The 26,898-nt window shown below is 32.2% G+C and overlaps 2 protein-coding genes across 2 annotated transcripts; both read right to left on the reverse strand.

Moving 5' to 3' along the window:
- Positions 1 to 466: 466 nt before the first annotated feature.
- LOC139520425 (uncharacterized) lies at positions 467 to 18,761 on the reverse strand. The gene is made up of 26 exons (XM_071313023.1): positions 18,645 to 18,761; positions 18,002 to 18,151; positions 14,131 to 14,376; positions 13,776 to 13,875; positions 13,086 to 13,481; positions 12,179 to 12,348; positions 11,831 to 11,902; positions 11,533 to 11,708; positions 10,354 to 11,225; positions 9,352 to 9,762; positions 8,816 to 8,887; positions 8,248 to 8,336; positions 7,840 to 7,881; positions 7,550 to 7,651; positions 7,109 to 7,177; positions 6,708 to 6,796; positions 6,137 to 6,260; positions 5,916 to 6,024; positions 5,146 to 5,267; positions 4,728 to 4,799; positions 4,237 to 4,347; positions 3,551 to 3,612; positions 3,127 to 3,247; positions 2,483 to 2,547; positions 1,814 to 1,894; positions 467 to 1,458 (listed from the first exon to the last, which is right to left on the reverse strand). Exons 1-26 carry the CDS (start codon positions 18,675 to 18,677, stop codon positions 1,305 to 1,307), a joined length of 4,110 nt encoding a protein of 1,369 aa, XP_071169124.1. The 5' UTR covers positions 18,678 to 18,761; the 3' UTR covers positions 467 to 1,304.
- Positions 18,762 to 21,885: 3,124 nt separating this feature from the next.
- LOC139521501 (uncharacterized) lies at positions 21,886 to 23,097 on the reverse strand. The gene has a single exon (XM_071314975.1). It carries the CDS (start codon positions 23,095 to 23,097, stop codon positions 21,886 to 21,888), a length of 1,212 nt encoding a protein of 403 aa, XP_071171076.1.
- Positions 23,098 to 26,898: the final 3,801 nt, after the last annotated feature.

A 26,898-nucleotide genomic window follows, 5' to 3' on the forward strand; every position in this document is an offset into this window, starting at 1 on the left:
ACATCAAATTCCAAAGGTCAAGGTCAGATGAAACATGACAGGCAGACATGTACAATTTAAAATCCTTCCATTAAACCAATGGAGTTGACCTATTGCTTATACTTTAAAAAACAGACCAAAACACAAAAAACTTATCACTGAGCAATTAACCTTGAATATGAGTCCAAGGTCGCATTAAACCTGTGACTGTGAGACTCACATTTAACATCATAAAATATTTCCATACACCAAATACAGTACACCTATCACATATCGTTCAAGAAAAATTATAACCACTGAACCATGAAAATGAGGTCAAGGTCAGATGAATCCAATACCACTAACTTACAAATGGAACCAGAATCCTCACTTCTCAGGGATTCTTAGCCATTCTTTCATAGATTATAACACACTGATTGCATGTCATAAACAATCAAAATAATACATATTTTTTTCCCTTTTTCTTATAAATGTATATAAAACATTATTTGTACATAATTTAAAACCACCCATTCATCAACTTAAATCCACTCTTTCATTCACATTAATCCGCTCAATCATTCACTTTAATTCACTCGTTCATTAATTTTATTACTCATTCATGGATCCTCACTAGCTCATTCATATTTTTAATATAATTATGGACAGTAATTTTCTTATTTGAAACAATAATTGTACATTTTATCATCATTAATACAATTAACAATCAAAACCCATTCATTGACAGTCATGGAAATTACCCACTCATTTATGGAATTTAACCCACTCTTTCGAAAATACTTACCCACTCATTTATGGAATTTAACCTACTCATTCATAAATACTTACCCACTCATTCATGGAAATTAACCTACTCATTCATAGATACTTACCCACTCATTCATGGAAATTAACCTACTCATTCATAAATACTTACCCACTCATTCATGGAAATTAACCTACTCATTCATAAATACTTACCCACTCATTCATGGAAATTAACCTACTCATTCATAAATACTTACCCACTCATTCATGGAAATTAACCTACTCATTCATGGAAATTACCCACTCATTCATGGAAATTAATCTACTCATTCATGGAAATTACCCACTCATTCATGGAAATTACCCACTCATTCATGGAAATTAACCTACTCATTCAGGGAAATTACCCACTCTCATGGAAATAAACCCTCTCATTCATGGAAATTACCAACTCATTTATGGAAATTACCCATACATTCATTGAAATTACCACTAATTCATACATACTTACCCACTCATTCATCAAAATTAACCTACTCATTATCAGAAATTAAAACACTTAAATGTGTTATTTATACTCAAACTTGTTCATGCCTAATTTTAATGGGATAAAGAAGATTATCTGCTTCTGTTATCTTCATCCCTTTAATATGAGACACAACTAAAATTTGAGCCTCTACAAAAAGGACATCTGTAAAATATTCATAACCTGCATTCAAATTCTGCGACGTTCTGTAAAAGAAGTAACTTAAGTTAAACTTTAACACTCAATAGTATTTAATAAGAATATTCATTCAACATATACTGTCTCCGTTGTTGTAAATCATTCAAATTTCATCTAGTTAAATATACATTTTGAGGTTTACAGTAAAACTTACACTTGTTTATTTGATGCTATTGGTGTAATATTAAATAATTATTTTGTGTATAAAACAAATTAAATGTCTTTCAATATAAAATATTTTAAATATCAAAGGAGGCAATGAAACCTCTTTTATTTTATTTGTTGCATGTAAAAATATGCTGTGCCTTAATTTTTGGCACAGACCAGTCATATATTAATGCATGGAAGACAACAGTTACATACATTTCTTCTAATCTTTCAACCAGTTTCTCATTCTCTACATCTTTTACAGTAAGAAAGTATCCATGTCCAAAACCTACTCTCCTGAATTACAGAGAATTAAATAATTGGTTAATGTGTAAAACATTGTAGCATATGTTGGCTAAATGATGATGTAAATTAATGTTAATGTACTAGCTATGATATATATATTTTTGTGCTAATTTTTAAGTTATAAATAAAGGTGAAAAAGTAAAATAATAATTTGCATTTGGCAGCCAGTATTGTTTATTTTTGTCAAAATAAGCTAACAAACAGTGATGATGAGGAATTAATCAGTTGCAAGTTCATCTGTCCTGTAATACCTAAAAATGTTAAACAATAATAATTTGATGCACATGAAGTAGTAAGTGACGCTTACTGATGCCTTTTCTAAACTTTTTTTTAACTTGTGCTTACAAATCAGATTCTTGGCCACGTTTAAAAGTTATATCAATTAAAGTCAATTATTAGTAGAAATAACATATCATTTTTAAAGCGAATTAGTATCAGACTAAATTTTGATAACTATTTTGACTTCTATTTTAAGCAAATTTAATTTTCTATCTCTTGTTGCATGTAAATATTTAGAAATTGTTCATTTACATATGTAAGGCTTTAGGACAATGAATGGTCCACACATTTTGTACTCACAATTTATTTTTTGGCTTCCATGTTCCAAATGTAGACAGAACAAGTGCATTCAGTTCTTCCAATCCCTGTAAATTTGAACAATAACATATCAATATTTCAACTTTCAAAATTGTTTATAACAAATATTTAAATGTTAGGTGATTGTATGGTGGATAATGAAGAGTATACACCTAATTGGTTTGACATGATATAGATGAATTCTACACATGTTATTTTATGCTATTTTTAAATAGTAATTTAATCTGCTTTTTGTATAATCAACCTAAAAGAAACAAGGAGAGTGAATGTTCCTGAGATTTAGATATTATTGCGTCCATTTATTACTGCGATTTTGTCCTTTTAGACTAAAATGCGATTTTAAATTTGTGATATCGAGAAAAATCCAGTTTAATTCATATAAAAAATTTCAAAATGCATGTTTAAATTTTTGCCATTATAACACTGTTGCATTTTTCTCAATAATAAAAAAAAATCACATTAATTTACAGATTAAGGAGAAATTTGTACAGCTTTCTATGTAAAATAAGTAAAAAATAGATATCAACAGCATTTTTTCTCTTATTGAAAACATCTTACTGGCCCAACACTAATTATTAATTTTCATAAGCACATATTAAATATACTCAGTAAAAGAAAATAGTTACATTAGTGCCGAAAATCTTAACTCGGTTGCAATGGCCTGCAATGCTAATTCTCATGTCCATTTGAAGTGCTAAGCTCAGATTCTTAACCCATCTAATATGCCGCCAGTGAGGGCTGTAATAGCTGAAATAAAGCATATATCTCAAGATTCTTTTAATTTGCAAATATAAAGGTAGATATAGGATAAAAGTATTATTATCTGAGGCCAGAATAACAGATACGATCTCTGATTATAAACTGTGCTTTAAATATATATATATTCATATACAATACTACATTTCATCTTACTTCCTAATTTTTTCTTATATCATAGACAGGAAATATTAGTCAATGATGCACATTACAATGCAACAACTTTATGCTTTTCACAGCAATTTATCAATGACACCAACCACACAACCTAACAACTGCAGTTTTAAGGCTTACCTTGTACCTCCATCTGATATTTCCACAACAGATTTTAGTTTTTCTTTCACATGATTCTCGAACTGTAAAACAAAACCGTTGAAATGTTTTTAATTCAATCCCTGTGAATAATCATTCAACAGATGGCCAATAATTAAATTCTTCATCCTGATTTACACTAAAATAACTAATATATTTCAGCTTCAACCACCAATAAACATTTGTTAGTGTCCTTACACAAAGCTGTTGAACACACACTAATACACATCCATTCATTTGAACAAAACTGAGCCCCACTTTGAGTGTGCATATGAAATTAATAAGAGATATGCATTAGATGTATTTGATTCACTTAGCTAGGTAAATTTCGATATCTAAATTGCTAAACATGACCAAATCAGCAATGATTATTTGTTTTGTTTTACATTTGTCATTTCAGGGACTTTCATAGCTGACTTTGTGTCACGGTTGAATACCATACAGTGACCTATAATGGTTAATTTCTGTGTCATTTGCTCCCTTGTGGAAAGTTGTCACATTGACATTCATACCACATCTTCTGAATTCAATGTGCCATATTTCTAAGTCAATGGAACGAGGAATAAAAGATTCTTTGAAAGTTTCATCAAATGATTGGGTGTATTATTAAAACTGATTTGTTAATAAATGTTTTGTCTTTTATCCTTTGCAAATAAAGAATTATTTACCAATAATGCTAGATTATGGCCATTAACTGATGCAGTGCCTTTCTTAATGGTCATTGGCATGTCATCCATAATTCCACACATACCACTTGTTATTGTTTGAGTGAGAAGAGTCTGTAAGTAAAAATGATTATTCTAAAATTGAAATTTGTGAATGAAGAGAAATGAATTACGAATATCTAATACTTTTAATAAAAATCTATAAATCATTCCCAATCCAGTACAGATTATGCACAATCTTTCCCTCACCTGTTGTTTTTTTTTAATTCAAAATACTTATTCTTTTAATTGGTTTTGTCCAAAGAGAGTTATGAATAGGTAATATCCTCTATGTTTAGCATTATATTGGTCATAATCACCATTAAAAAATTCAAGTTATTGCAGGGAAGGTGCTTATTACAGAAAAAAATTGGAGGCTTTGGGTCACTCTCCATGGTCTATATGTAAATTCAACAAAGGACACTCTCCAAAATTTTAGATGAAAAATCACTTACATATGCAGATACTGCATCATACAACCAGTTTGTGCTTTCAAATATCATCTCTTCTGAACCAACTGCAGCTACCTGTAAAAATAAGATAGTAGTCAATTTGAATGTCTTAAAACTTTGAAGTTTTATAAATATGTAAAAAACCAGAAGCTGGCATCACTGAGAAAGATGAGCTTGGACAAATCTTATACCATATCAATGCGAACTACTAAAATGCTTACATTCTGACGTCAACGTTCTATGACGTTGAGTAGCTCATTCATAAAAAAGCAGATGACGCGGGAGTACGATCGAAACAGCCCAAACAATATATTCATATTTTACCACGGGTGTGTACTCAAAGCCTTTGAAGGACGTCATGTTAGAATCTAAACTTTATAATTCCACTTAAGAAATGAAATTAAAACCTAAATAAATTTACCCTTCTTGCTATCCTTGGTTTTCTGAGTTTTGGTGACTTTCTAGGAAGATCAGTAACTGTTGACACGACTGGTAATTGTGGTAGATTTGATGACACCTCAGTGGTTTTATTGTTTTCCTCTTCTATATGGAAATAGAATATTCTTTACATTAACAACCAAAAACACAGGAGTATTTGCAAGATTAGAAGTTAAAACGAACCTTGTCTACAAAATTATTTAACTACTGTCGAGAGCTACTTTCAAAATTATTAGGCAAACTATCAGCAATGTGAAACAAAAACAAATTGTTATGGTCTTAACTGTAAATGCAGTTCTGATTCTACTCGTAAGAATTGTAGAATAATTATAATATTCATTTAAGCTTGAATTGTCGGTTGTTCATTATGTACATTAAGGTTACACCAGTTTTTTTTGTACTGTATAAGCAATGTATTATCCTTGTTTAAAGATTGCATATGAATGTAGAAAAAATATCCAGAAGGGAAAGCAGATCCTGCCTGCTCCACATGTGGCACCTGTTGTGTTGCACGTGTTATTACAAACCAGGAAAATAGTCAAATTGGTAGGTCACATTCAAAAAAGAGAAGAATAAACGTTATCTTGTACATGTTTAAAATGTATGCATGTCTGTAAGGTTTCTTCTTTAGATGTTTGCCGTTAGTATAGTGTTCTCTTGGTACTATGGATATTTTCATGAAATATCCATCATTACAATAAAATATACTATGAATTATAAGAGGTTTATGATTTTCAAACCGTTATAACTTACCACTGTTTTCAATAAGAAACTGGCCAATAATATGGCGTAGTGCCCTGATTCCTCTGAAGGATGAATCAAATTTGTAATTGTTGTCATCCTCAAGTACCAATTCTGCAAACTAAAATTAAAAACCATTCAATTTTCGTGAATTTCATTTTAAAATTATAATTCTTATGATTTTTTTAGTCTTTACTTGCTATATAATATTCAAGGTATATAAAATTGTGTACCTTTAAGGTAAATACTCCACAAGAATGGGAATCCATTTGTCTCCTATGAGCCTTGCTGCCTATTGACCAGCCATCCAAAGGAATTTCGCCAATACCTCTGTTATACCTCTCTGCCAGAAATAATCTGAAAATCATTATGACATTAAATATAATAAACTGCTAATTGGTCTTTTTAGGTGAAAAAGTACTTATACATTCTGGTGTTTCATATTTAAATGAATATCACTTTGTATGCTACAAATTTGTAGAGAGTAAATAGTTTCATATTTATAATGGTTGCTTGTTTAGCATTTCTGCATTTAAACGATTCAATGCAATGTTTTTAATTCATTTGATGTGTTTGAGATTTTGATTTTGCCAATTGTTACAGGACTTTCCGTTATAAATTTTTCTTCCAGTTAGGTATTTTTGATGTTTTACTGTAAAATTGAAGTATTTATACAGATGATGAAATTGCTTTAAATTTAAGCTATAAGAACACAAAATCATTTTTTTTTTTGGAATATGTTATACAGTTATAAAAAAAGTTTTATCATTATCATTATAATTATAACATTATTAATATACATACAACCAATTCTGTAAATACTGGTCTTTTCTTTTTGGTGATTCGCCCAGTGGATTCATATAAACTAGCTCTCTTTTCTGTGGGAGTATCACCTACCAAAAAAAATTATTCATAAATGTTTTAACTATTTAAATATGCTAAACACCAAGATGTAATTCAATGAAATTGGATACAATGCATTTATCTTTCTTTTCAATAACATATGGTCACATTTTTTAATGACCCCCTCCAAAATATTTATTAGCCTACAAAAAGCTTATTTCATGAAGCCCCAATCAAGAAAAGTAAAGTATGTGATGGAAACACAACATACAACCAGACAAGCAGTACAGGGTATATCACGTTATAAGTATACGGGATATGACAATTTAGACAAATTTTGTTATTTAATAAATAGCACCTACCATAAGACACCAATGGCTTTCGTTCTCACATATAGCACCTATCAAAATCTCATAGTGTTCAAGGTTCACCTTTAAAAATATATTCATAAATTTAATCGTATGTCATTCAACCCTTACAATAATTGATAGTGGCTACTGTTTAAATTTAGCTTCTGTCCAATTAGGTTTTACAAATTTAAAGTAATTGATGTTTTAAAAAAATTATCATACTCCAGATTCTATTTTATGATCATGAAGATGGTTCTGTCTACCGGTATGTTTCATAAATTCAATTATTTTTTTTATGTGCAACAGTATATAAAAGTTCTATATCTCACATATAACGTAACTATGGATGGCAACAACATAATCTGTAATTTCTATGTCCTACTTTCCATTTTGCAATTTTCATGATAGACAATAAAGTTAGCTAAAGTGATATACAATTTAAAATATAATTACCTCTTGAAGGTATCCATGAGATGGGAAAGGATCATTTGCATTTATTTCTTCACAAAACATTGCTGTTATGGTGGCACATGGAATGAATGCTACACTTCTTTTCTGCAAATGAATTCTACACATAAATTTTGAAAAAAACCCCAACTAAAAACAACTATGGCTTTCAAAACTTATTTCTCATTCAATAAAATACAACTCATTAAATATCTAAATCTGTTTTCTTTCATGTACGGTTGCTTGGGACATTAGTAAAGTATTAAAAAAACTTTTATTATAAATTATTCACTTACCTCACATTGTCTACTTTTAATAGAAATGTATGCATTCATCACCTGAAAAAAAAATCATAGAAAGAAATTGAATTTCGCTTCATAGAAGACCCATTGGTGGTCTTCAGCCCTTCAGTCAAGTTCTTGTCTCTTTCATTATTTCGTGTTTCCATTCTCTTTCTTTTTTGAACTTTCAACTAGTATAAAATTTATAAACTATTTCACATGAAATGACATTTCATAACTTTGCTATGTCAATACAGCTTTTATGTATTATAACCCTGCAAGAACCATCAAACCCATACTTTTAGCTTACATTTGTCCAATGTTTTATTTGAATAAAAACATAGCCAAACAAGAGTGCCATATAAGAATTAAATAAAGTGACATTTAACAAATCATTAACAAATAAATTGATTATCAACATACTTCATCTGGTAGTTCGCTTTCCAAATCATCTAAACTTTGTTGGCTGATTATGTAGCCATCAACAGTAATGTTTCTTTCGACTGGATTTACTGAAAATGTTGACAAAACAGTATAAATGTTATCAATAGAACAAAAAACAGATGCTCATTGTTGAAGGCGGTAAAGTAACATATAAATGTTAGTTTCCGTGTCGTTTGGTCAAAATAAAAAGAACAAACAAAATACAAGATGATACCTCTTAGTAGACATATATGTCAGGGACTTTCAAACATTATGCTGCAAAGTTTAATTGGACTTAACCTTTTGTTACAGATAGCTTTGTAAATAGTATTAAATGAGAAAGATGTTTTGGTGTATTGCCTTTCCATGTCCAAGATCAAATCAATCAGTAATATGGTTCTATACCCTAAAGGTAGACTATCTAACTGTAGTTAGTTATCCTCCTATGTATTCTCAAATCAGACACCAATCAACCTGCTTACATTATCATTTTAAAATACATAATTTATTCATATTGTATAATTTAACAAAATCCTTGCTTTATGAATTTAAAATAAACAATACTTACGTATACTTCTTTTTTGGAACAGTTTTACTCTCTCGATAGGATCATCAAATGAAACCTTCAACCTTTTCCTCCCTAAAATAAGCATCAACATTGTATACAAATCACGAAAGGCAAGAATAATACCGATTAATTATCAAATAAAATTATTTGAAAGAAATAGCATGAGATTCTGAAATTGACTATAAAATATATATTTTGTGTACCAGTTGATATTTGCATATATTAATTTGAAGAGTCTTTGTAAGAGTTATCCACATTTCACATTTGTGTATGACAAAAGCACATTGTATTGGACTTAACTCATCACTGTCTTAATATGAGACTTCCGATGAGACCTGCCAGTTTGACATGTACACCTTACAGTCCTTCCATACTCAAAATATACTAGACCTATTGCTTATAGTATCTGAGATATGTACTTAATCCAGTTTTTCATGAAAATTTAACCATTCATTCTTTGATAATAATCCACTCATTCATGACTTAATACCCACTGAATCATGGATCCGCACCCAATCTTTCCTCTCTTGGCTTACCTATATGGACACCATGGGTTGATTTGTCCTCTTGAGGTGGCCGGTGGGCACAACCCTCTTCTGGTACATCTTGAGGTGGCCGGTGGGCACAATCCTCTCCTGGGGCATCTTGTTGGTCTTCTTGAGGTGGCCGGTGGGCACAACCCTCTCCTGGAGCATCTTGTAGGTCTTCTTGAGGTGGCCGGTGGGCACAACCCTCTCCTGGAGCATCTTGTAGGTCTTCTTGAGGTGGCCGGTGGGCACAACCCTCTCCTGGAGCATCTTGTTGGTCGTCTTGAGGTGGCCGGTGGGCACAACCCTCTCCTGGGGCGTCTTGTTGGTCATCTTGAGGTGGCCGGTGGGCACAACCCTCCCCTTGTTCTTCAAAATATATATCTATTCCTTCCTCAGTAACTTCTAGAGGCACAGTATCTGTAAAGACATGCAGCAGTAAGAAAAAATTAAAATACTGTGGATTTTTCTTTCTTTCCATATGGAACAACAAAATATTAAGTTCAAGGGAATCCAAGATGATTATAACTTCCTTTGCAAAATATCAAATGAATCAATGATACATCTTCATCATTTTTTCTAGGTTTGTTATTACAAAAAAAATGTACCAGTAACTCGTCCAATTAAGTGTTGGATGAGTTATGGCAATGTCATCTCTTAGCTGTATCTATCAGACTTCTTGTGTTATACATGTTACAATAATGGTTGTTGTCAGAATAAGATGTGCCATATGAATTATATACAGTTTAGATTGAAACTGTTATGAATGGTTCCTGGTAATAGGTTTTTTTTATATAAATCTGGTTGTTTGATTTCTTGTCTTGGACCCCTGTTTTGTTTCATATTAGGCCACTATACATTTTGTGTTTAACTCATTGTTGAAAGCCAGATGTAGCTATATTTGATTCCCAATATCACATCATTTGGACTAGTGGATAGTTGTCATTTCGGCAATGGGCAATCCCACAACATATGCTTAATTGATATTCAAACAAAAAAGGAAATACTGGCCTATGAGTTTGTTCACTCCCTCCTTCAAGTATGATGTTCTTCTCCTTTGAGCAACAATACCTTGCCTGCCTGACCATTGTAGTTTCCTCTTTTTGGCTAATGGCAACTGTTGGATTTTTTCAGGTGTCTTCTGAACTTTTCTCTTTTGTCTTTTTGGCTTTTTAGTGGCAATATGTGTTGTTTCAAGGTGTTGATCCAACACAAAATTACACTCTTTTGGTAGTTCTTTTAATATTTCACTTGCGACTGATGTTAATGTCTGTGATACTTTCTCCAATACAATAAGCTGGTCACTCTCATAACATCTGGTTTTAATTATTTCGAGAAGATTGCATATTTTTGATCTCTCTTTCTTAATTCTTTGCCTAGGTGGTATTGGTAGGCTCTCTATGCAATACTCCTCACCTTCAATGCTAGAGATGTGCACCTCTGATATGTTGTCATCTTCAAAGCCAGATGTATCTTCTGCGGAATCTAGAGGAAAGCTCTCAACATCAAGACATATGTATGGATTGTCCCTGTAGATGACTGGAATCAAATTCCAAGAATTGGGAAATTGGCGGAACACTGTCATTAAATGTTTGCAGGGCAAGTGCTTATTCATCCAATCCATACATTGACAAGATGGCATTCCACTCTCATTTTCCAAGAAAACTTCATAACAAAGGGTTTTGTTAACCTCGTTAAAACTCTTAACCAAAAACTGTAAAGAGGAAACCTGGTCGATGTCATCCAGTGTTGAATTCTCAGAATCTATCCACCTATGCATACAGTGCTGCACAACTGTCTTTGGTCTATTGTGCAAGAAACTGGGAACCGAGTCATCATACTTTTTGTGCTGGTCAGAAGCTCCTACATTCATTCTCATGTATCTACAACATTTAAAAATTATAAAAAACAAAATTAAATATATGTACAGTAAAAAAATATTACTATGATAGTGTTTTTATTTTAATTTTAATATGAAGTCTGCTTGCAATATTTTGAAATCAGTTAATTAAATGATTGATTTCATGTCATAAATTATTAGTAAATATGCAATCACCACAGTACCTTACAATTGGCAGAAAAAAATGTAACTGTCACTCCTTAATGAAATGGAATGTTAATTAGTAAAGTGGCAACACATTTTTACCAATCTTACAAAATATAAATGAATTACATCTTATACGAGCTTACTTCACATAACTCTCAGGCAGGAATTTCTTTACAAGAATACTCAACAGCTGGCTCAGGGAACGTGCTTTCTTTTTGTCAAGGTATTCATATTTTAGAGATAGATTTTGCCTCTCTATTCCATTGTTGGTATTCACTGAAACATTAAACCGGTCCTGTCTGTATGCTCTTACCCAGCGCTGGAATTGAAATCAAAATGCTTTTTTCAAAAGTACAATTTGTGTATTTTCATGTTAATTTGTTTAAGCACATTAACAAAGAATATTTGAAAAATAAATCATAACAAGTTCATTCAAATTACCTTGTAACATTTCAGCCAAGTTTTCTCAAACCATCTCTGAAGCTTGTCATTCTCTTTCCATAGTGAACTTGACTGAAAAATACACATTTTGTCTAAAATTATGCATGGCTACTTAAAAGAGGTTAGTAGAGTAAGAAGACATATGCATTGGTTTAATCTACTTTCTTGTATTCAAAAGGTTGCTGAACTAAACCATTATTTTTAAACAGTATAACCACTACCAACAAAAAGAGCCCTTGTTGCTCAATTGTGTTGTTTTTTAAGTCATGTAAAATAAGGTTAAAATCGTAATAAATAGTCTTATATATCTATGGATATGAATGTAGAAAACTTCTAAAACATAATAACCTTTAATGAATTTAGCGCTTCATTAAAATCCTCATCTGAAAGCGCTTGTGCAAGTGGTCTAAGTAGCATTAAAACATCATTCTTTCTGGTATGCAGTCCATTATGTGTTGCGCTTAACCACCTGTCCCAACTCTGCTCACGATGAAAGTCACACAAATAAACAAATGATTCTAAAAAGAGATAACAAGTAATAATTAGTGATGATGTTAGTTACTATTATTGATAGAATAGTAATATCTGATATTTATCTTTATATTGTTATTGTTATTGCCAATGCATACTTTGACTTATAACGATTTACTATTACAACTAATGAATTGGATGGACAGTTGACTCATTGGAACTCATGCTACATCTTATCATATCTATTATAAATTAAAAAAGAAATAACAAGTGAAACTGCGAGCTACTGCTCACTGATGATACCCCCGCCGCAAGTGGATAATATTAATTGTGTAAAAATATGCAAGTGTTCGGTAAACAGGAAGTTGTCGAGTGATGAATCTGAAAACGCATCACACGGTATAGATGACTTATATTAACCCTTAAACCAAATTTCAGAAATCCTTGTATTGTAGTTCCTGAGAAAAATGTGACGAAAAATTTTCAACTTGGCTATCATGTGTAAAATCAAACAAGTGTTCAGTAAACAGGAAGTTGTTGAGTGATGAATCTGAAAACGCATCACACGGTATAGCTGACTTATATCAAGCCTGAAACCAAATTTCAGAAATCCTGGTAGTGTAGTTCCTGGGAAAAATGTGACGAAAAATATTCATGGGACGGACTGACTGACTGACAGACTGACGGACTGATGGAAGGACAGACAGAGGTAAAACAGTATACCCCCCTTTTTTTCAAAGCGGGGGTATAATAAAAAAGAAATATTCAAGGTTTGAAAGTATACCTGGACTTGGAAATACTGCCTCAAGTGCATTGATTTCCTCTTCAGCATAGTCACACATAAAATACTTAGGGGACCAATCAGGGTTCCATTCTTTAATTACATTCAAGGCCTCAATAAGAGAAGAAGTGTCTTCTGTCTCTGTTACAAATGTTGCAACAGTAACATAATTAACATTTGTTGGAACACACAAGAAATACAATGGTAGGGAATATCTTGTGGTTCTGTAGGTGGCATCTAACAAAGTTATCTCTTTTCCATATAAACTGAGGAGCCTTTTCTGCCATGGCGTCTGATGAACATAAAGGAATTTTCTGTTGGTACCGTAAAGTGTCTTTGTATAGGTTTCCCCAATCCTGACATCATCTGCAAATTCTTCATTTGGCCCTACATCTGAAACTACAACAGTTTGTCATATCAAAATTCAAAAATAAGGAGATGTAGACAGGTTGCAAATGAGACAACTATGCAGGAAGGTTCAAACTAAGTGGAACATTTTTAATTTCTAACATCAATAGGATTCTGTATGTATCTTGAAATAATGTCTCACTTGGAATGCTCAATTGAATATTGACAGTATTCTTTAACCCTACATTTTAATAAGCCATGGTTTTAAGGCTCTTTCTGTAAAATTCAGCATTATAAAAGTGGACTGTATTTCTTATATATTTTTTTTTTATTAAAACTACATACCGGTACTGTCATCAATACTGTTGTCCCCCTTCAAACGTAGGTGAAACTGTTGTCCTGTATTTTCCTCCTTCCATATTTGAATAAGGTCTGTTACTACTTCCTGTAGTCAATAGAAAAAATATAATAACTCAATTTCTTTAATTTCAAAAATTATATGATGATGATCCTGTTTATCTCCCACAAGATCAAACAGGTTTCTAATATATTGTAACTAATCTACTTCTTCATGATGCATAGTGTGCAATTATTTAATGTATCAAATATATGTCTTTCAAAGGAACATTCACCAATGATTTGAAGTATAATATAAGATATAAATATATATAATTTATGACATTTCTTGCATTAAAATTACCTGATCGATGTTGCTATTCCTTTGTTTTTTAATGGCAATTGCAATGTGATTCTGGATGTCAATATTAGAGGGCCAGAATCTTTTGTTGGTTATTGCAGGAATTTCTTGCCCTTGAAAAATAGCCTCCTTCATGTAAACTTCTAACAACACTTTCATCTGTGGAACACTTGTTACATTATTTTCCCATACCATCTTCCTAATGTGCTCCTTCAATCTTTGGTCCATGGAAAGGAGCAAGCTAGCAGACTGGTAAAAAAATAATTATAAAAGCTTTAAATTTAACTACTTTGATCATTAGAAGCTTTTATCCTTTATACTTATATAGAACTTAAGAAGTCATAATCCAACTTATGTATGACTAACGATTTCTTAATCCAGAAACTTTGATAATGACTCTATACTTATGTATGACTAAATAATTCGTAATCCAGCTACCCAGATAATGACTCTTTACTCATGTATGACTAAATAAGTCGTAATGCAGCTACCCGGATTATGACTCTTTACTCATGTATGACTAAATAAGTCGTTATCCAGCTACCCGGATAATGACTCTTTACTCATGTATGACTAAATAAGTCGTTATCCAGCTACACGGATAATGACTCTATTCTTATGTGTGACTAAATAAGTTGTAATCCAGCAACCTGGATAATGACTCTATACTAATGTATGACTAAAGAAGAAGTAATCTAGCTACCTGGACGATGACTCCATTCCTATGTATGACTAAATAAGTCGTTATCCAGCTACCCGGATAACAACTCTATACTAATGTATGACTAAATAAGTCATTATCCAGCTACCCGGATAATGACTCTATACTAATGTACAACTAAATAAGTCGTAATCCAGCTACCCGGATAATGACTCTTTACTCATGTATGACTAAAGAAGTCGTTATCCAGCTACCCGGATAATGACTATTTACTCATGTATGACTAAATAAGTCATTATCCAGCTACGCGGATAATAACTCTATACTAATGTATGACTAAATAAGTCATTATCCAGCTACCCGGATAATGACTCTTTACTCATGTATGACTAAAGAAGTCGTTATCCAGCTACCCGGATAATGACTATTTACTCATGTATGACTAAATAAGTCGTTATCCAGCTACCCAGATAATGACTCTATACTAATGTATGACTAAATAAGTCGTAATCCAGCTACCCGGATAATGACTCTTTACTCATGTATGACTAAAGAAGTCATTATATAGCTACCCGGATAATGACTATTTACTCATGTATGACTAAATAAGTCGTTATCCAGCTACCCAGATAATCACTCTATACTAATGTACAACTAAATAAGTCGTAATCCAGCTACCCGGATAATGACTCTTTACTCATGTATGACTAAAGAAGTCGTTATCCAGCTACCCAGATAATGACTATTTACTCATGTATGACTAAATAAGTCATTATCCAGCTACGCGGATAATAACTCTATACTAATGTATGACTAAATAAGTCATTATCCAGCTACCCGGATAATGACTCTTTACTCATGTATGACTAAAGAAGTCGTTATCCAGCTACCCGGATAATATCTCTATACTAATGTATGACTAAAGAAGTCGTTATCCAGCTACCAGGATAATGACTATTTACTCATGTATGACTAAATAAGTCGTTATCCAGCTACCCAGATAATAACTCTATACTCATGTATGACTAAATAAGTCGTAATCCAGCTACCCGGATAATGACTCTTTACTCATGTATGACTAAAGAAGTCGTTATCTAGCTACCCGGATAATGACTCTTTACTCATGTATGACTAAAGAAGTCGTTATCAAGCTACCCGGATAATGACTATTTACTCATGTATGACTAAATAAGTCGTTATCCAGCTACCCAGATAATAACTCTATACTAATGTACAACTAAATAAGTCGTAATCCAGCTACCCGGATAATGACTCTTTACTCATGTATGACTAAAGAAGTCGTTATCCAGCTACCCGGATAATGACTATTTACTCATGTATGACTAAATAAGTCATTATCCAGCTACCCAGATAATAACTCTATACTAATGTATGACTAAATAAGTCGTAATCCAGCTACCCGGATAATGACTCGTTACTCATGTATGACTAAAGAAGTCATTATATAGCTACCCGGATAATGACTATTTACTCATGTATGACTAAATAAGTCGTTATCCAGCTACCCAGATAATCACTCTATACTAATGTACAACTAAATAAGTCGTAATCCAGCTACCCGGATAATGACTGTTTACTCATGTATGACTAAAGAAGTCGTTATCCAGCTACCCAGATAATGACTATTTACTCATGTATGACTAAATAAGTCGTTATCCAGCTACCCAGATAATGACTCTATACTAATGTATGACTAAATAAGTCGTAATCCAGCTACCCGGATAATGACTCTTTACTCATGTATGACTAAAGAAGTCATTATCCAGCTACCCGGATAATGACTATTTACTCATGTATGACTAAATAAGTCGTTATCCAGCTACCCAGATAATCACTCTATACTAATGTATGACTAAAGAAGTCGTTATCCAGCTACCCGAATAATGACTATTTACTCATGTATGACTAAATAAGTCGTTATCCAGCTACCCAGATAATAACTCTATACTAATGTATGACTAAATAAGTCGTAATCCAGCTACCCGGATAATGACTCTTTACTCATGTATGACTAAAGAAGTCATTATCCAGCTACCCGGATAATGACTATTTACTCATGTATGACTAAAAAAGTCGTTATCCAGCTACCCGGATAATAACTCTATACTAATGTATGACTAAATAAGTCGTAATCCAGCTACCCGGATAATGACTCATACTCATGTATGACTAAATAAGTCGTAATCCAGCTACCCGGATAATGACTCTTTACTCATGTATGACTAAATAAGTCGTTATCCAGCTACCCGGATAATGACTCTATTCTTATGTGTGACTAAATAAGTCGTTATCCAGCTACCCGGATAATGACTCTTTACTTATGTATGACTAAAGAAGATGTAATCCAGCTACATGGATGGTGACTCTATACTTATGTATGACTAAATAAGTCGTTATCCAGCTATTCGGATAATGACTCTATGCTAATGTATGACTAAATAAGTCGTTATCCAGCTACCTGGATTATGACTTTACTTATGTATGACTAAAGAAGATGTAATCTAGCAACCTGGATAATGATTCTAAAGTTAGATATGACTAAATAAGTCGTTATCCAGCTACCTGTGTGATTGCAGTATACTTATAGATATAGGAAGATGTGGTGTGAGTGCCAATGAGACAACTCTCCATACAAATAACAATTTTAAAAAGTAAACCATTATAGGTTAAAGTACGGCCTTCAACACGGAGCCTTAGCTCACACCGAACAACAAGCTATAAAGGGCCCCAAAATTACTAGTGTAAAACCATTCAAACGGGAAAACCAACAGTCTAATCTATATAAACAAAATGAGAAACGAGAAACACGTATATATTACATAAACAAACGACAACTACTGTACATCAGATTCCTGACTTAGGACAGGTGCAAACATTTGCAGCGGGATTAAACGTTTTAATGGATCCAAACCTTCTCCCTTTTTCTGAAACAATAGCATAACATCACAACAAAGAAAAACATACGATAAAATATTAATTGGCAGACTTAATTCAATGTATGAATAAATAAGTCGTAATCCAGCTACCTGGATGATGACTCTATACTTATGTATGACTAAATAAGTCGTTATCCAGCTACCTGGATTATGACTCTTTACTTATGTATGACTAAAGTAGATGTAATCCAGCAACCTGGATGATGACTCTATACTTAAATGGACTGTAATGCACAAGTATTGATGAAATATGTACCTCTCCACTAAGATGATTTCTGTGATCAGAAGGGTCTGGCAAAGCAATGAAAAATTTATGTTCAATGCAAAGCTGTTCTTTTTTTTCAATTGCCTTCTTCAGCTTGGATGAAATCGTATCTTTTTCATAAGCAGTACTGTTCACATCAATCTAAAAAAGTATAAGAAATGTTGTTAATTGATATACTTTGTTTGTTTAGATTATTTAGACATTGAAAAAGATTAAATAAATTGCCATATGAAGCCCCCACCCCATATCTTCATTTGTTATAATTCAGAAACAAGTGAAAAGATAAATTGCCATTGTTTTACATTAACCTAAACAATGAGAGTCTTGTTATTGGATTCTATTTTACATCTCACTTCATCACATTTCATATTTATGAGTAAACTTTTTTGCCATTTCTGTTGTTGTGATGTCAGCTTAGATAGTTGATTGTTAAGGAATGACGTTTGCTTTACATCCAGTGGCAACTATTTCATCTATGTTCAGGGTGATCTTGGGTTATAACCTTTTCTAAGTATTCAAATCAATTCAATGCAATATGCCACTTAGGAAATTATTATCAATTATTACTCAAATAATTGCATTATGAAAAAAGTTATTATCTAAATATAATAATAAATTTCACATTCCTACTAACCTCAGGCAACTCTTGTAAAAATCTTTGAATCATGCTAAATCATGCAAGCAAACAGACTAAAATATTCATGTAAACATTATACAAAACAGATAAAACATGCAAAAACAATCAAAATTTTCAAACAAAGGAAAAGAAATAATAAACAATAAGATATGATAGTTTCATAGACAAAAGCGAGTAAAGTAATACAGTAGTAATACTATTTTTTTTTAAATTGATAACAAGTATTGGAGTGGACTAGTTAAATTATACAAGTTTACAGCTGGTTTTCAACTCACTTTAAAACACATTAAAATTACAATTCAAAATATAATATATATTGTCATTAAGAGTGATACTTTGCTGATATGAAGACATAGTATGTCCTTATTATCTGAAAAGGTTTCATGAAATTCTGTTGTATGGTTTGAGAGGAGTTGCGATGACAAACTGTTGCAGTAGTACATTGAAGCATATAAGTTCAAAGGGGCCTAACTCCTAGAAAAAAAATGAATCGCAATTTCCCGTCGATATGCACAACTACATAGTATGTCCTTATTATCTGAAAAGGTTTCGTGAAATTCTGTTGTGTGGTTTTAGAGAAGTTGCGATGACAAGAAACAGGACTGACGGACGGACGGACGGACGGACGGACGAAAGGGTCAAAAACATTATACCCTCCGCAACTTCGTTGCGTGGGGTATAATAAAGAAAAGTATAACAAATATTTGTCCTAAGACTGTAGATCTCCTCTCACTAAAAATAAAGAGGAATTGATGAATAGTCAGTGCTTTTTTTTTTTTTTTTTTTTTATCTCTGGGCAGTGGTGATTGTAGAACGAGCTTACTTTACTTTAAAACATTGCTACGATAAGGGTGATGATTTAACTATTAATCGCAATGCCCAATATTTCATGTTTTCAGCTTTAAGTGGCCTCTGACTTGACGTGGCTCTCCCCTTCTAAAAAAAAAACCCAAAACCAAACCCAAACCCAAACTAACCTTTCATTGGTTTCGGACCGTGAAGCGGTTTGTTGCACTTTCATGCCAACTAGGGATATCAATGTATCGAATATTTCAGAGTTATTGCATACCATGACCTAATGCCTATTTGTTTTTAGTATTCCGTTACATTTTCAAATGAACGTTCGTATCGATGTCTATATAATATATACATAGACAGCTTCCTTTATAGCGTTATGTGTATGTGTGTGTGTGTGTGTGAATCGCTTTATTTGTTTTCGTTATTTTGTTGAAATTATATAATATATGGATGTATATATCGAACTTAAAAATGGGCTTTAGTCAAGTCTACAGATTATATTGGTGGTGTTGTTTTATAAAAAGTTGGACACAAGTTTCATTTTAAAAAAAATCATATACTAACGTATTCATGCTGACATTTGTGCAACAATACTATTTTTATAGTTCTAACATTCTTTTACATTTTGTCATTGAATTATGGACCGATCGAGTGTAAACTTCTATTTCTCATTTGTTTTTTATGGTATGCTGACAAAGCTTTCCCAAAAATATCTTTATATGTTTTTTCATGTTATTGCATAGTTAAATAGAAAATATTTTAAACTATTATAGTTTCCTTAGTTTTTTTTGTCATTTTCACTAGGGATGATCGAGATATTGTACGAAATGTCCCAAATAAAAACCACATCAACAAAAGAAGATGAACTCCGCACATGTCTTTCTGTTATAGAACGGATTATAAAAGACGATTTTAATATTTCTACAATTTTAACTCTGTGAATATGTTGATTCTTTTAGGCCATATCGATCTTGAATATGATTTTTTTTACAGTTACAACAATATTAAATAAAAAGTAAAAGCATTGATTTTTATCTTTTTGAATAACAATATCTGGCAATAACATATTAAACAAGTAACTTTTAATTGCATTTTGGAGATAAAAAAAAAAAAGAAGATGCATCATGGTTAAGGATGTTCGCTCTTGTTTTTAAATTTTTGTCATAAATTTTAAATTGTATGGTTTTATCGATGTAATTCCAACTAAAAAATTTGTCCGCTCACCCCTACGTTTCTTTTTTATAAATCTTATAAAACGCTTGTTATTTTTTCATAATTTTTTAAAGAAAACCATACCAATGATAAGTGGATGTAAAATCTAGAGGGATTCATTTTCCGCCAAATTTTCAATGACAACGAACCTTGATTCTTTTTTCTCCTTTTTAGCTCTATTATTTATGAACTATCAATTTGTAACGTCTTTTAAAAAGCTTTTTATTTTGAAACCGAGTAGCGAACAACCTTAAAAGAGGCGGCAAAAGATACTAGGGGTACAGTCAAAATCATAAATCGAAAAAGACAAACAGACAAATAATAGTACACAAGAAACAACATAGAAAACTAAAGACTGAGCAACACGAACCCCTTCCTTGTGAACAGCAACCCTATCAAGGAAATCATGATAGGAAATATAAGCGCGAGAATATCGTATCAATTGGGAGATATATACTCCGTATGCAGGCGCTGCTGGAATGTTGCTACATAGAAATGGAAAGTTCACTATTGGGAAGCTGAAATCATTTCGGTTGTCGTAAAGTTTTGTTTTCAGCCGACCCTCATTGTCAATTTATAGATGTAAGTCAAGATATGAGGCAGACTTAAATGTATCTGTTGTATTCTTTATCTCTAGTTCGATGGGATGGATGCGTTCAACATAGTCACCAAATTCTGAATTATTTAGTGTAGAGAGAACAACACCTAAACGATATTGGTAACTTTTTATTTTTCTTCCTAAGAAGTTCCTATATGAAGTCAATCAAATTACTCATATCCTTTTGTAGTATTGATAAAATATTTTTTAAATAGTCACAATAAATAAAACAAATCAGCCGGCAAATTGCTAATCGTGTGTTAAAAGTATATTTCACTACATGATTCACAGCTTGTAGGATATACATGCAATGAGATTTGGTAAAGAAAATATAACGTTCTATTGAACTCTGAAATTGTTGCAATTTAGATGGATTCCAGGCCGATATCCTTTTTTTACAATATATCTTTTGCAGTTGTTAACCACGTTATCGGTAACAGCGTCCGTACAATATAGGTCCACTAGCATTCCCAACTATAATTTTTTCCTTCTTTACATCAAACTCGAGTCCAAAAGGATTATTAATTCCGTCATCTTTCCCAAGCAGCTTTCTTGCGTGTTTTCCATCCGACGACAGTACAATTATACCATTGTTACCAGAAGAAGCAATATATACGTTTGAGTCTTTATCTATAGATATCCCTCGCGGACAAAAAGAACTGATTGATCTTTGTATTCCCACATCTTCTCTCCAGTCAATGAGCAGCATGTAACAGTATGGTGTAAGCTATTGGTATAAAATATCTTGTCTTTAGATGTTGTTATAAAACTCCAGTTTGTCAAAGTTTCGTCTTTAACCAAGGTAGAAGAGCAATTATCCAACAAATTTACCTTCTGTATACCTAAGCCAGTATTACAGTATAATAAGTGGCCATCTCTGTAACATATATCGAAACAGTAACTGGTTGTCTTTATCGTGCTTTCAATTGATTTTGTTAAAATGTTGATTATTGGAATTTGATTGGAAAATTGAAATGTAACAGCAACTGTCTTGTCATCGATACAAGTAACATCTAATGGGTAGGAGCTTGACAATGATATGTAATTCAGAAGACGTTGTTGTTTGTAGCCGAACAGAAAGATATCTCCCGTACTAGAAAAAGAACACCCTCTGACACCAGTAAAACCAAATTTGTCTTTCAATGTCATGTTGATATCATTAATATTGGTAGTTGTAGGTGATGCATGATGAATAGTTATAATCTGTGCTTGTTTGTCATTCTCAGTCTGCAAAACCACCAACGGAGAACTCGATTCAACAGATATTGAACCAAATGAAGTTACAGTAGATAATACGTCGGATAACTTGTCTTCAATGTTATAGTTCAAGCTTAATTTCTGTGAACTACCATCCTCAAATAATGACTGCATTAATATTTCATGTTTCTTAATTTCTGTTTCAATCATTTTACTCCCAAGAAATGCCTGTAGGTCTGACGCATATTCTTTGATAGCTGACATATTAGTTTGCAATATTTCAATATTTTCCGTATGTTCAGCAAGTTTTCTCAGTAAATCTTCTATTTGTGCTTTAACTTTCTCTTCTGCAGAATATAGATCCTGATGTATTAGTTGTTCTAACCCGTCAAGGTGCGCGTTAATTTTATTACGAACCTTTTTTATTTCATCGCAAATTTTCTGCCTTTGATTCTGGATTTCTTCAAGATTTTGTTTCCGATCTTTTACAACTTTCTCGGCATTTATTTTGATATATTTCAGATTTTCATCAAGACTCTTCAATAAGACTGAAGTCTGCCGTTTGTATGACATTCTCCAGCGACAATATCCCAACACATTCAGCATGGTTGGACTGAATACACAGTGGACAACCGATACTTTCATGTTGCGGACAATACATCTGAAATTTGCTGTCATGCTGTGAACAGTATGGTGATATTTTTGCTATTGAGGGAGGTAATTGTTTATAGTTGTCGACAGATATAACATCATGGTTACGTGAGGCTTTCGATGCATTGTGATACTGCAGACATTGAGAGCACAGTCCTTCGTCACATTCAGGGCACCAGTAGTCAGCATTTGTTGTCGTGTGCTGAGACTCACAAATACCACACGAAACTGTGCTCGATGATGCCATTGAAGTCTTGGTCTGCTAAAAATAAGACAATGTCCATTAGTCAAATTGTAGATGCAGTTTGTTTGATGTGTACATTTATGTACATTTATACACATCCATTGCTTAAGTGGTTGATTTATATATCACAGTTCTTGTTTCCTCAATTATCATATCTGGTCCTTTAAAATTGATAATACTAGTTGTGAAACAATGGCGTTTAACAAAAATATAAACCGTATAGTAAATTGTATATCATTTAGGCCTATGAACTTGCTTACCAGAAAAACTTGATCAAGATTTTTGAAGGCGTAAATATGGTATCAATTAGAACAATGCCGTTGTATAGAACAGATATGATTGCATAAATCAATTTAGAATTGACATAACTGTCATATCTAAAAAAAAAAAAAAAAAAAAAATACGATTTATACTTTTGGATAAGATGGGTTTTAGTCAGCACAAACATGTTCACACAAAAGGCAAAGGCGCATAATAAAAATCGACCGATAATAAATACCAAAGGGGCATAAGCTACCAACTTAACAATAAAAACAATCGGATCTTTTTTTCAAACATTTATGAAAGTGGAGTAAAGAAATAATATTTCGCTATTAGCAGTCTGTTTTGTTCAATTAAAGGCTAAAATATATCGCTGATGTATAATTGACTTGCAAGTCAACAGTTCATGCTAATTTGGACCTTCCTGGAGATCGGTTGTGCATGTGTTTACCATGTAGTTCATTAATTGAAAGAATGTCAACATTAAAATGTAAAACAAAGGAGACACCGTCACACCTAGTGTTTATTTTTCAGAGTAAAAGATTCAATTGATTGCATGCTTCTTAATTGTCATCTGAATTTTTATCTGCTAAATGACAAAACATAACTTCAGACTACCAGGCGCCTGTATCGCTATCTAGCTTTTCAAAACAATCACTGAAAGAGGAATACTTGTGCTAAATGGAAACTGTATTGGCAAACAATATCTATCTTGCTGATCATATTAACTGGATGCATTTCTGTATATATGTTTCTATATAAATAATTCGTCTAAACATCAGCCAAACAATGTTAGATCTGTAAATTTGCTTTCGCAATTTTTTTGTTCTTCCCTCGCCGGGATTCGAACTGGTGCTACTGAGATATCGTGACACCATATCGCGAAAATGACAACAGTAAACTCCAGCTTCTTAGAAAACTCACTGAACAGTGTAGATTGAGCAACAAGAACCATACCACAACTAGCTGGAGTTGAGCTCTGTATGCGAGATTTTTATTTACAGAATCAAGGCAAATTGGACACTTATTTTTCATTCAAAAGGTCAATTCACTAAGAAAATTATTTAGATTTAAGATTAAAGCACCCACAAAAACATTTGTTAACAAAATACAGACTCAGCAATCCCTGCTAAAGAATAGAAACTGGCAGACATGAACGAACTACCAATGTATGTGGTAAAAATGAAATATTACCTCGACATGAGAGGTAATTCAAATTGTATTGAAAATGAAATGCACTTTCTTCTGGAATGCCCTCTTTACAATAACCTCAGAAGAGATATGACTGATTCATATAAAAAAATACCCCAGTTTAGATAATTTAAATAGAAAAGATCTTTTTTCATGGATCATGATTAATGAAGATAGCAGATATTCATCTATTTTATGTGCATACCTCGATAAAGGCCTGCAACTAAGGAATCAGAAAATTAGTTAACTTAAATACTCTAATAGATATCAAAATTATCTCCCCTTAATTGTAATTTTTGTCATACAATTTTGTAATTATAATGTTATGCATTGCTCTTAAATGGGCCCTTTAATTTGGAAAATAAAAATATTGTAAATATTGTATTGTATGACTAGATGTGTGAAATATTATCATAGCAATAGTCAAATTGAATGTCATTTGTTTTATATATTTTACCTGATTTCAGAGATGGATGAATACCATTTTTTACTATACTGCAAACTAAACTCAACTTTAAGAGATTGCTTATTTTTAAAGATTAATAATTTAAATCCTGATTTTACAAATTATCAACCACTTTTAAAGCTAAAACAACTTTTAAATCCTAAATCTGAGCTTTTGACAGAAATTGGTGACTTTATAAAGCAATCATTAGAATTGCGAAAATGAGGTCCATGTTCATCAAAGGCTACATTAATTACCATTTATTATTATGTTTTTTTTTTATGTTTATATTTGTAATTCTTCACTGTCTGTATTAAATGTTGTATTTATGTTTGCTTGACCCATATGGGTGTATTTTTGCAAATAAAATTATTATTATTAAATGTAAGATATCAAGAACCAGGAAGGTTAAAAGTGTGCATAGAGACGACAGATTACACGTGACTTTTATTTTTAAATGGACAATCAAACGGTGGACTATGTTAAATTTAAGAGTCATTTATAATGGATGAAAGTTAATCCAGAAGCATTGGTGAATAAAAGCAGATGGCAATAAAATTAATATAATTCTAATGAAGATGTATATGTATATTAAATATAAAAGAGAAACATCTAGATTAAAATACAGATCGATATATAACTTTTTTTAGTTCATCGAAGTTATGGAAATAGTAAAATCACATATTTCTATCTCAATTTCAAAAAACACCAAATATTAATTGATTCGTTGATTGATGGTTGCTTAAAGTCGAGTGACAAATATTTCATGCATGTTCAGAACGAATGTGTCCCTGGGACAAAGATGATGCCCCCGCTTGGATATAAGATTATAAAGATACATAACTCAAGATAGGTAAAAGTGACAAGTCAACACCCAAATGTGTGATTAATCTTTGTTTTGTGGTATTAAGCATTGTTTAGAATGAAATTCAAAACAGTGTGGCTGTGGCCATTGGTTGACACATTAAATTCATCCATTGACTGGGACCATTTAGGTGAACGTTTGTATGTAACGATCACTGCTCACTATGTACTTTTTAAAGACACTTAAACTATGGGATCACCAAAGGTTCTCAACACCTCAATAAAGTAATTCGAAAAAAAATTAATCAGAAATAACACGATGTTTTGATTTATATCAATTATATAAATCAAAACATAAAGGTTATTCCTGATTATTTTTTCGAATTATTTTATAATTAAAGGCGTTAAGAAACCTTTGGTGACCCGACAGTTTAAATGTCTATCGTAGGTACGTCGTGAACAGTGGTCGTTACAGACAAACGTTCACGTAAATTGTCCATGTCAATGGATGAATTTACTGTGTCAATCAATGGCCACAGCCACACTGTTTTGAATTTCATTCTATTAGTTTCATAACATTTTCTTGAGGAAAACTTAGTAAGAGAACAAAAAAAGGGGCCTAACTCTAGAACAGTTAAAGTGAGGTCACCAAAATTCAAACATAATCTATGTTTTGTGGTAATAAGCTTATAATGAGGGTTTGGATGGGATTAAATGATTAAAGAATAATGGCCTTAAAAAATGAAGATTACAGAATAACGGGCAAAAAAAATGAAGATTAGAGAAAAAAGGGGTTAATTTTTTGAAGATTAGAGAAAAAAGGGGTTAATTTTTAAGATTAGAGAAAAAA

Source organism: Mytilus edulis, chromosome 4 (assembly GCF_963676685.1).
Source record: "Mytilus edulis chromosome 4, xbMytEdul2.2, whole genome shotgun sequence".
Taxonomy (NCBI): domain Eukaryota; kingdom Metazoa; phylum Mollusca; class Bivalvia; order Mytilida; family Mytilidae; genus Mytilus; species Mytilus edulis.

What these genes read in the sequence shown, in the direction of transcription:
- LOC139520425 (XM_071313023.1), bottom strand. Translation starts at nt 18,677, where the DNA reads ATGATTCAAAGATTTTTACAAGAGTTGCCTGAG. An exon ending in GGGAGTGAACAAACTCATAG is followed by an intron (nt 9,763 to 10,353) that starts GCCAGTATTTCC and finishes ATGTCTTTACAG; the next exon opens with ATACTGTGCCTCTAGAAGTT. An exon ending in GTTTCTTATTGAAAACAGTG is followed by an intron (nt 5,268 to 5,915) that starts GTAAGTTATAAC and finishes ATTTCCATATAG; the next exon opens with AAGAGGAAAACAATAAAACC.
- LOC139521501 (XM_071314975.1), bottom strand. Translation starts at nt 23,097, where the DNA reads ATGAAAGTATCGGTTGTCCACTGTGTATTCAGTCCAACCATGCTGAAT.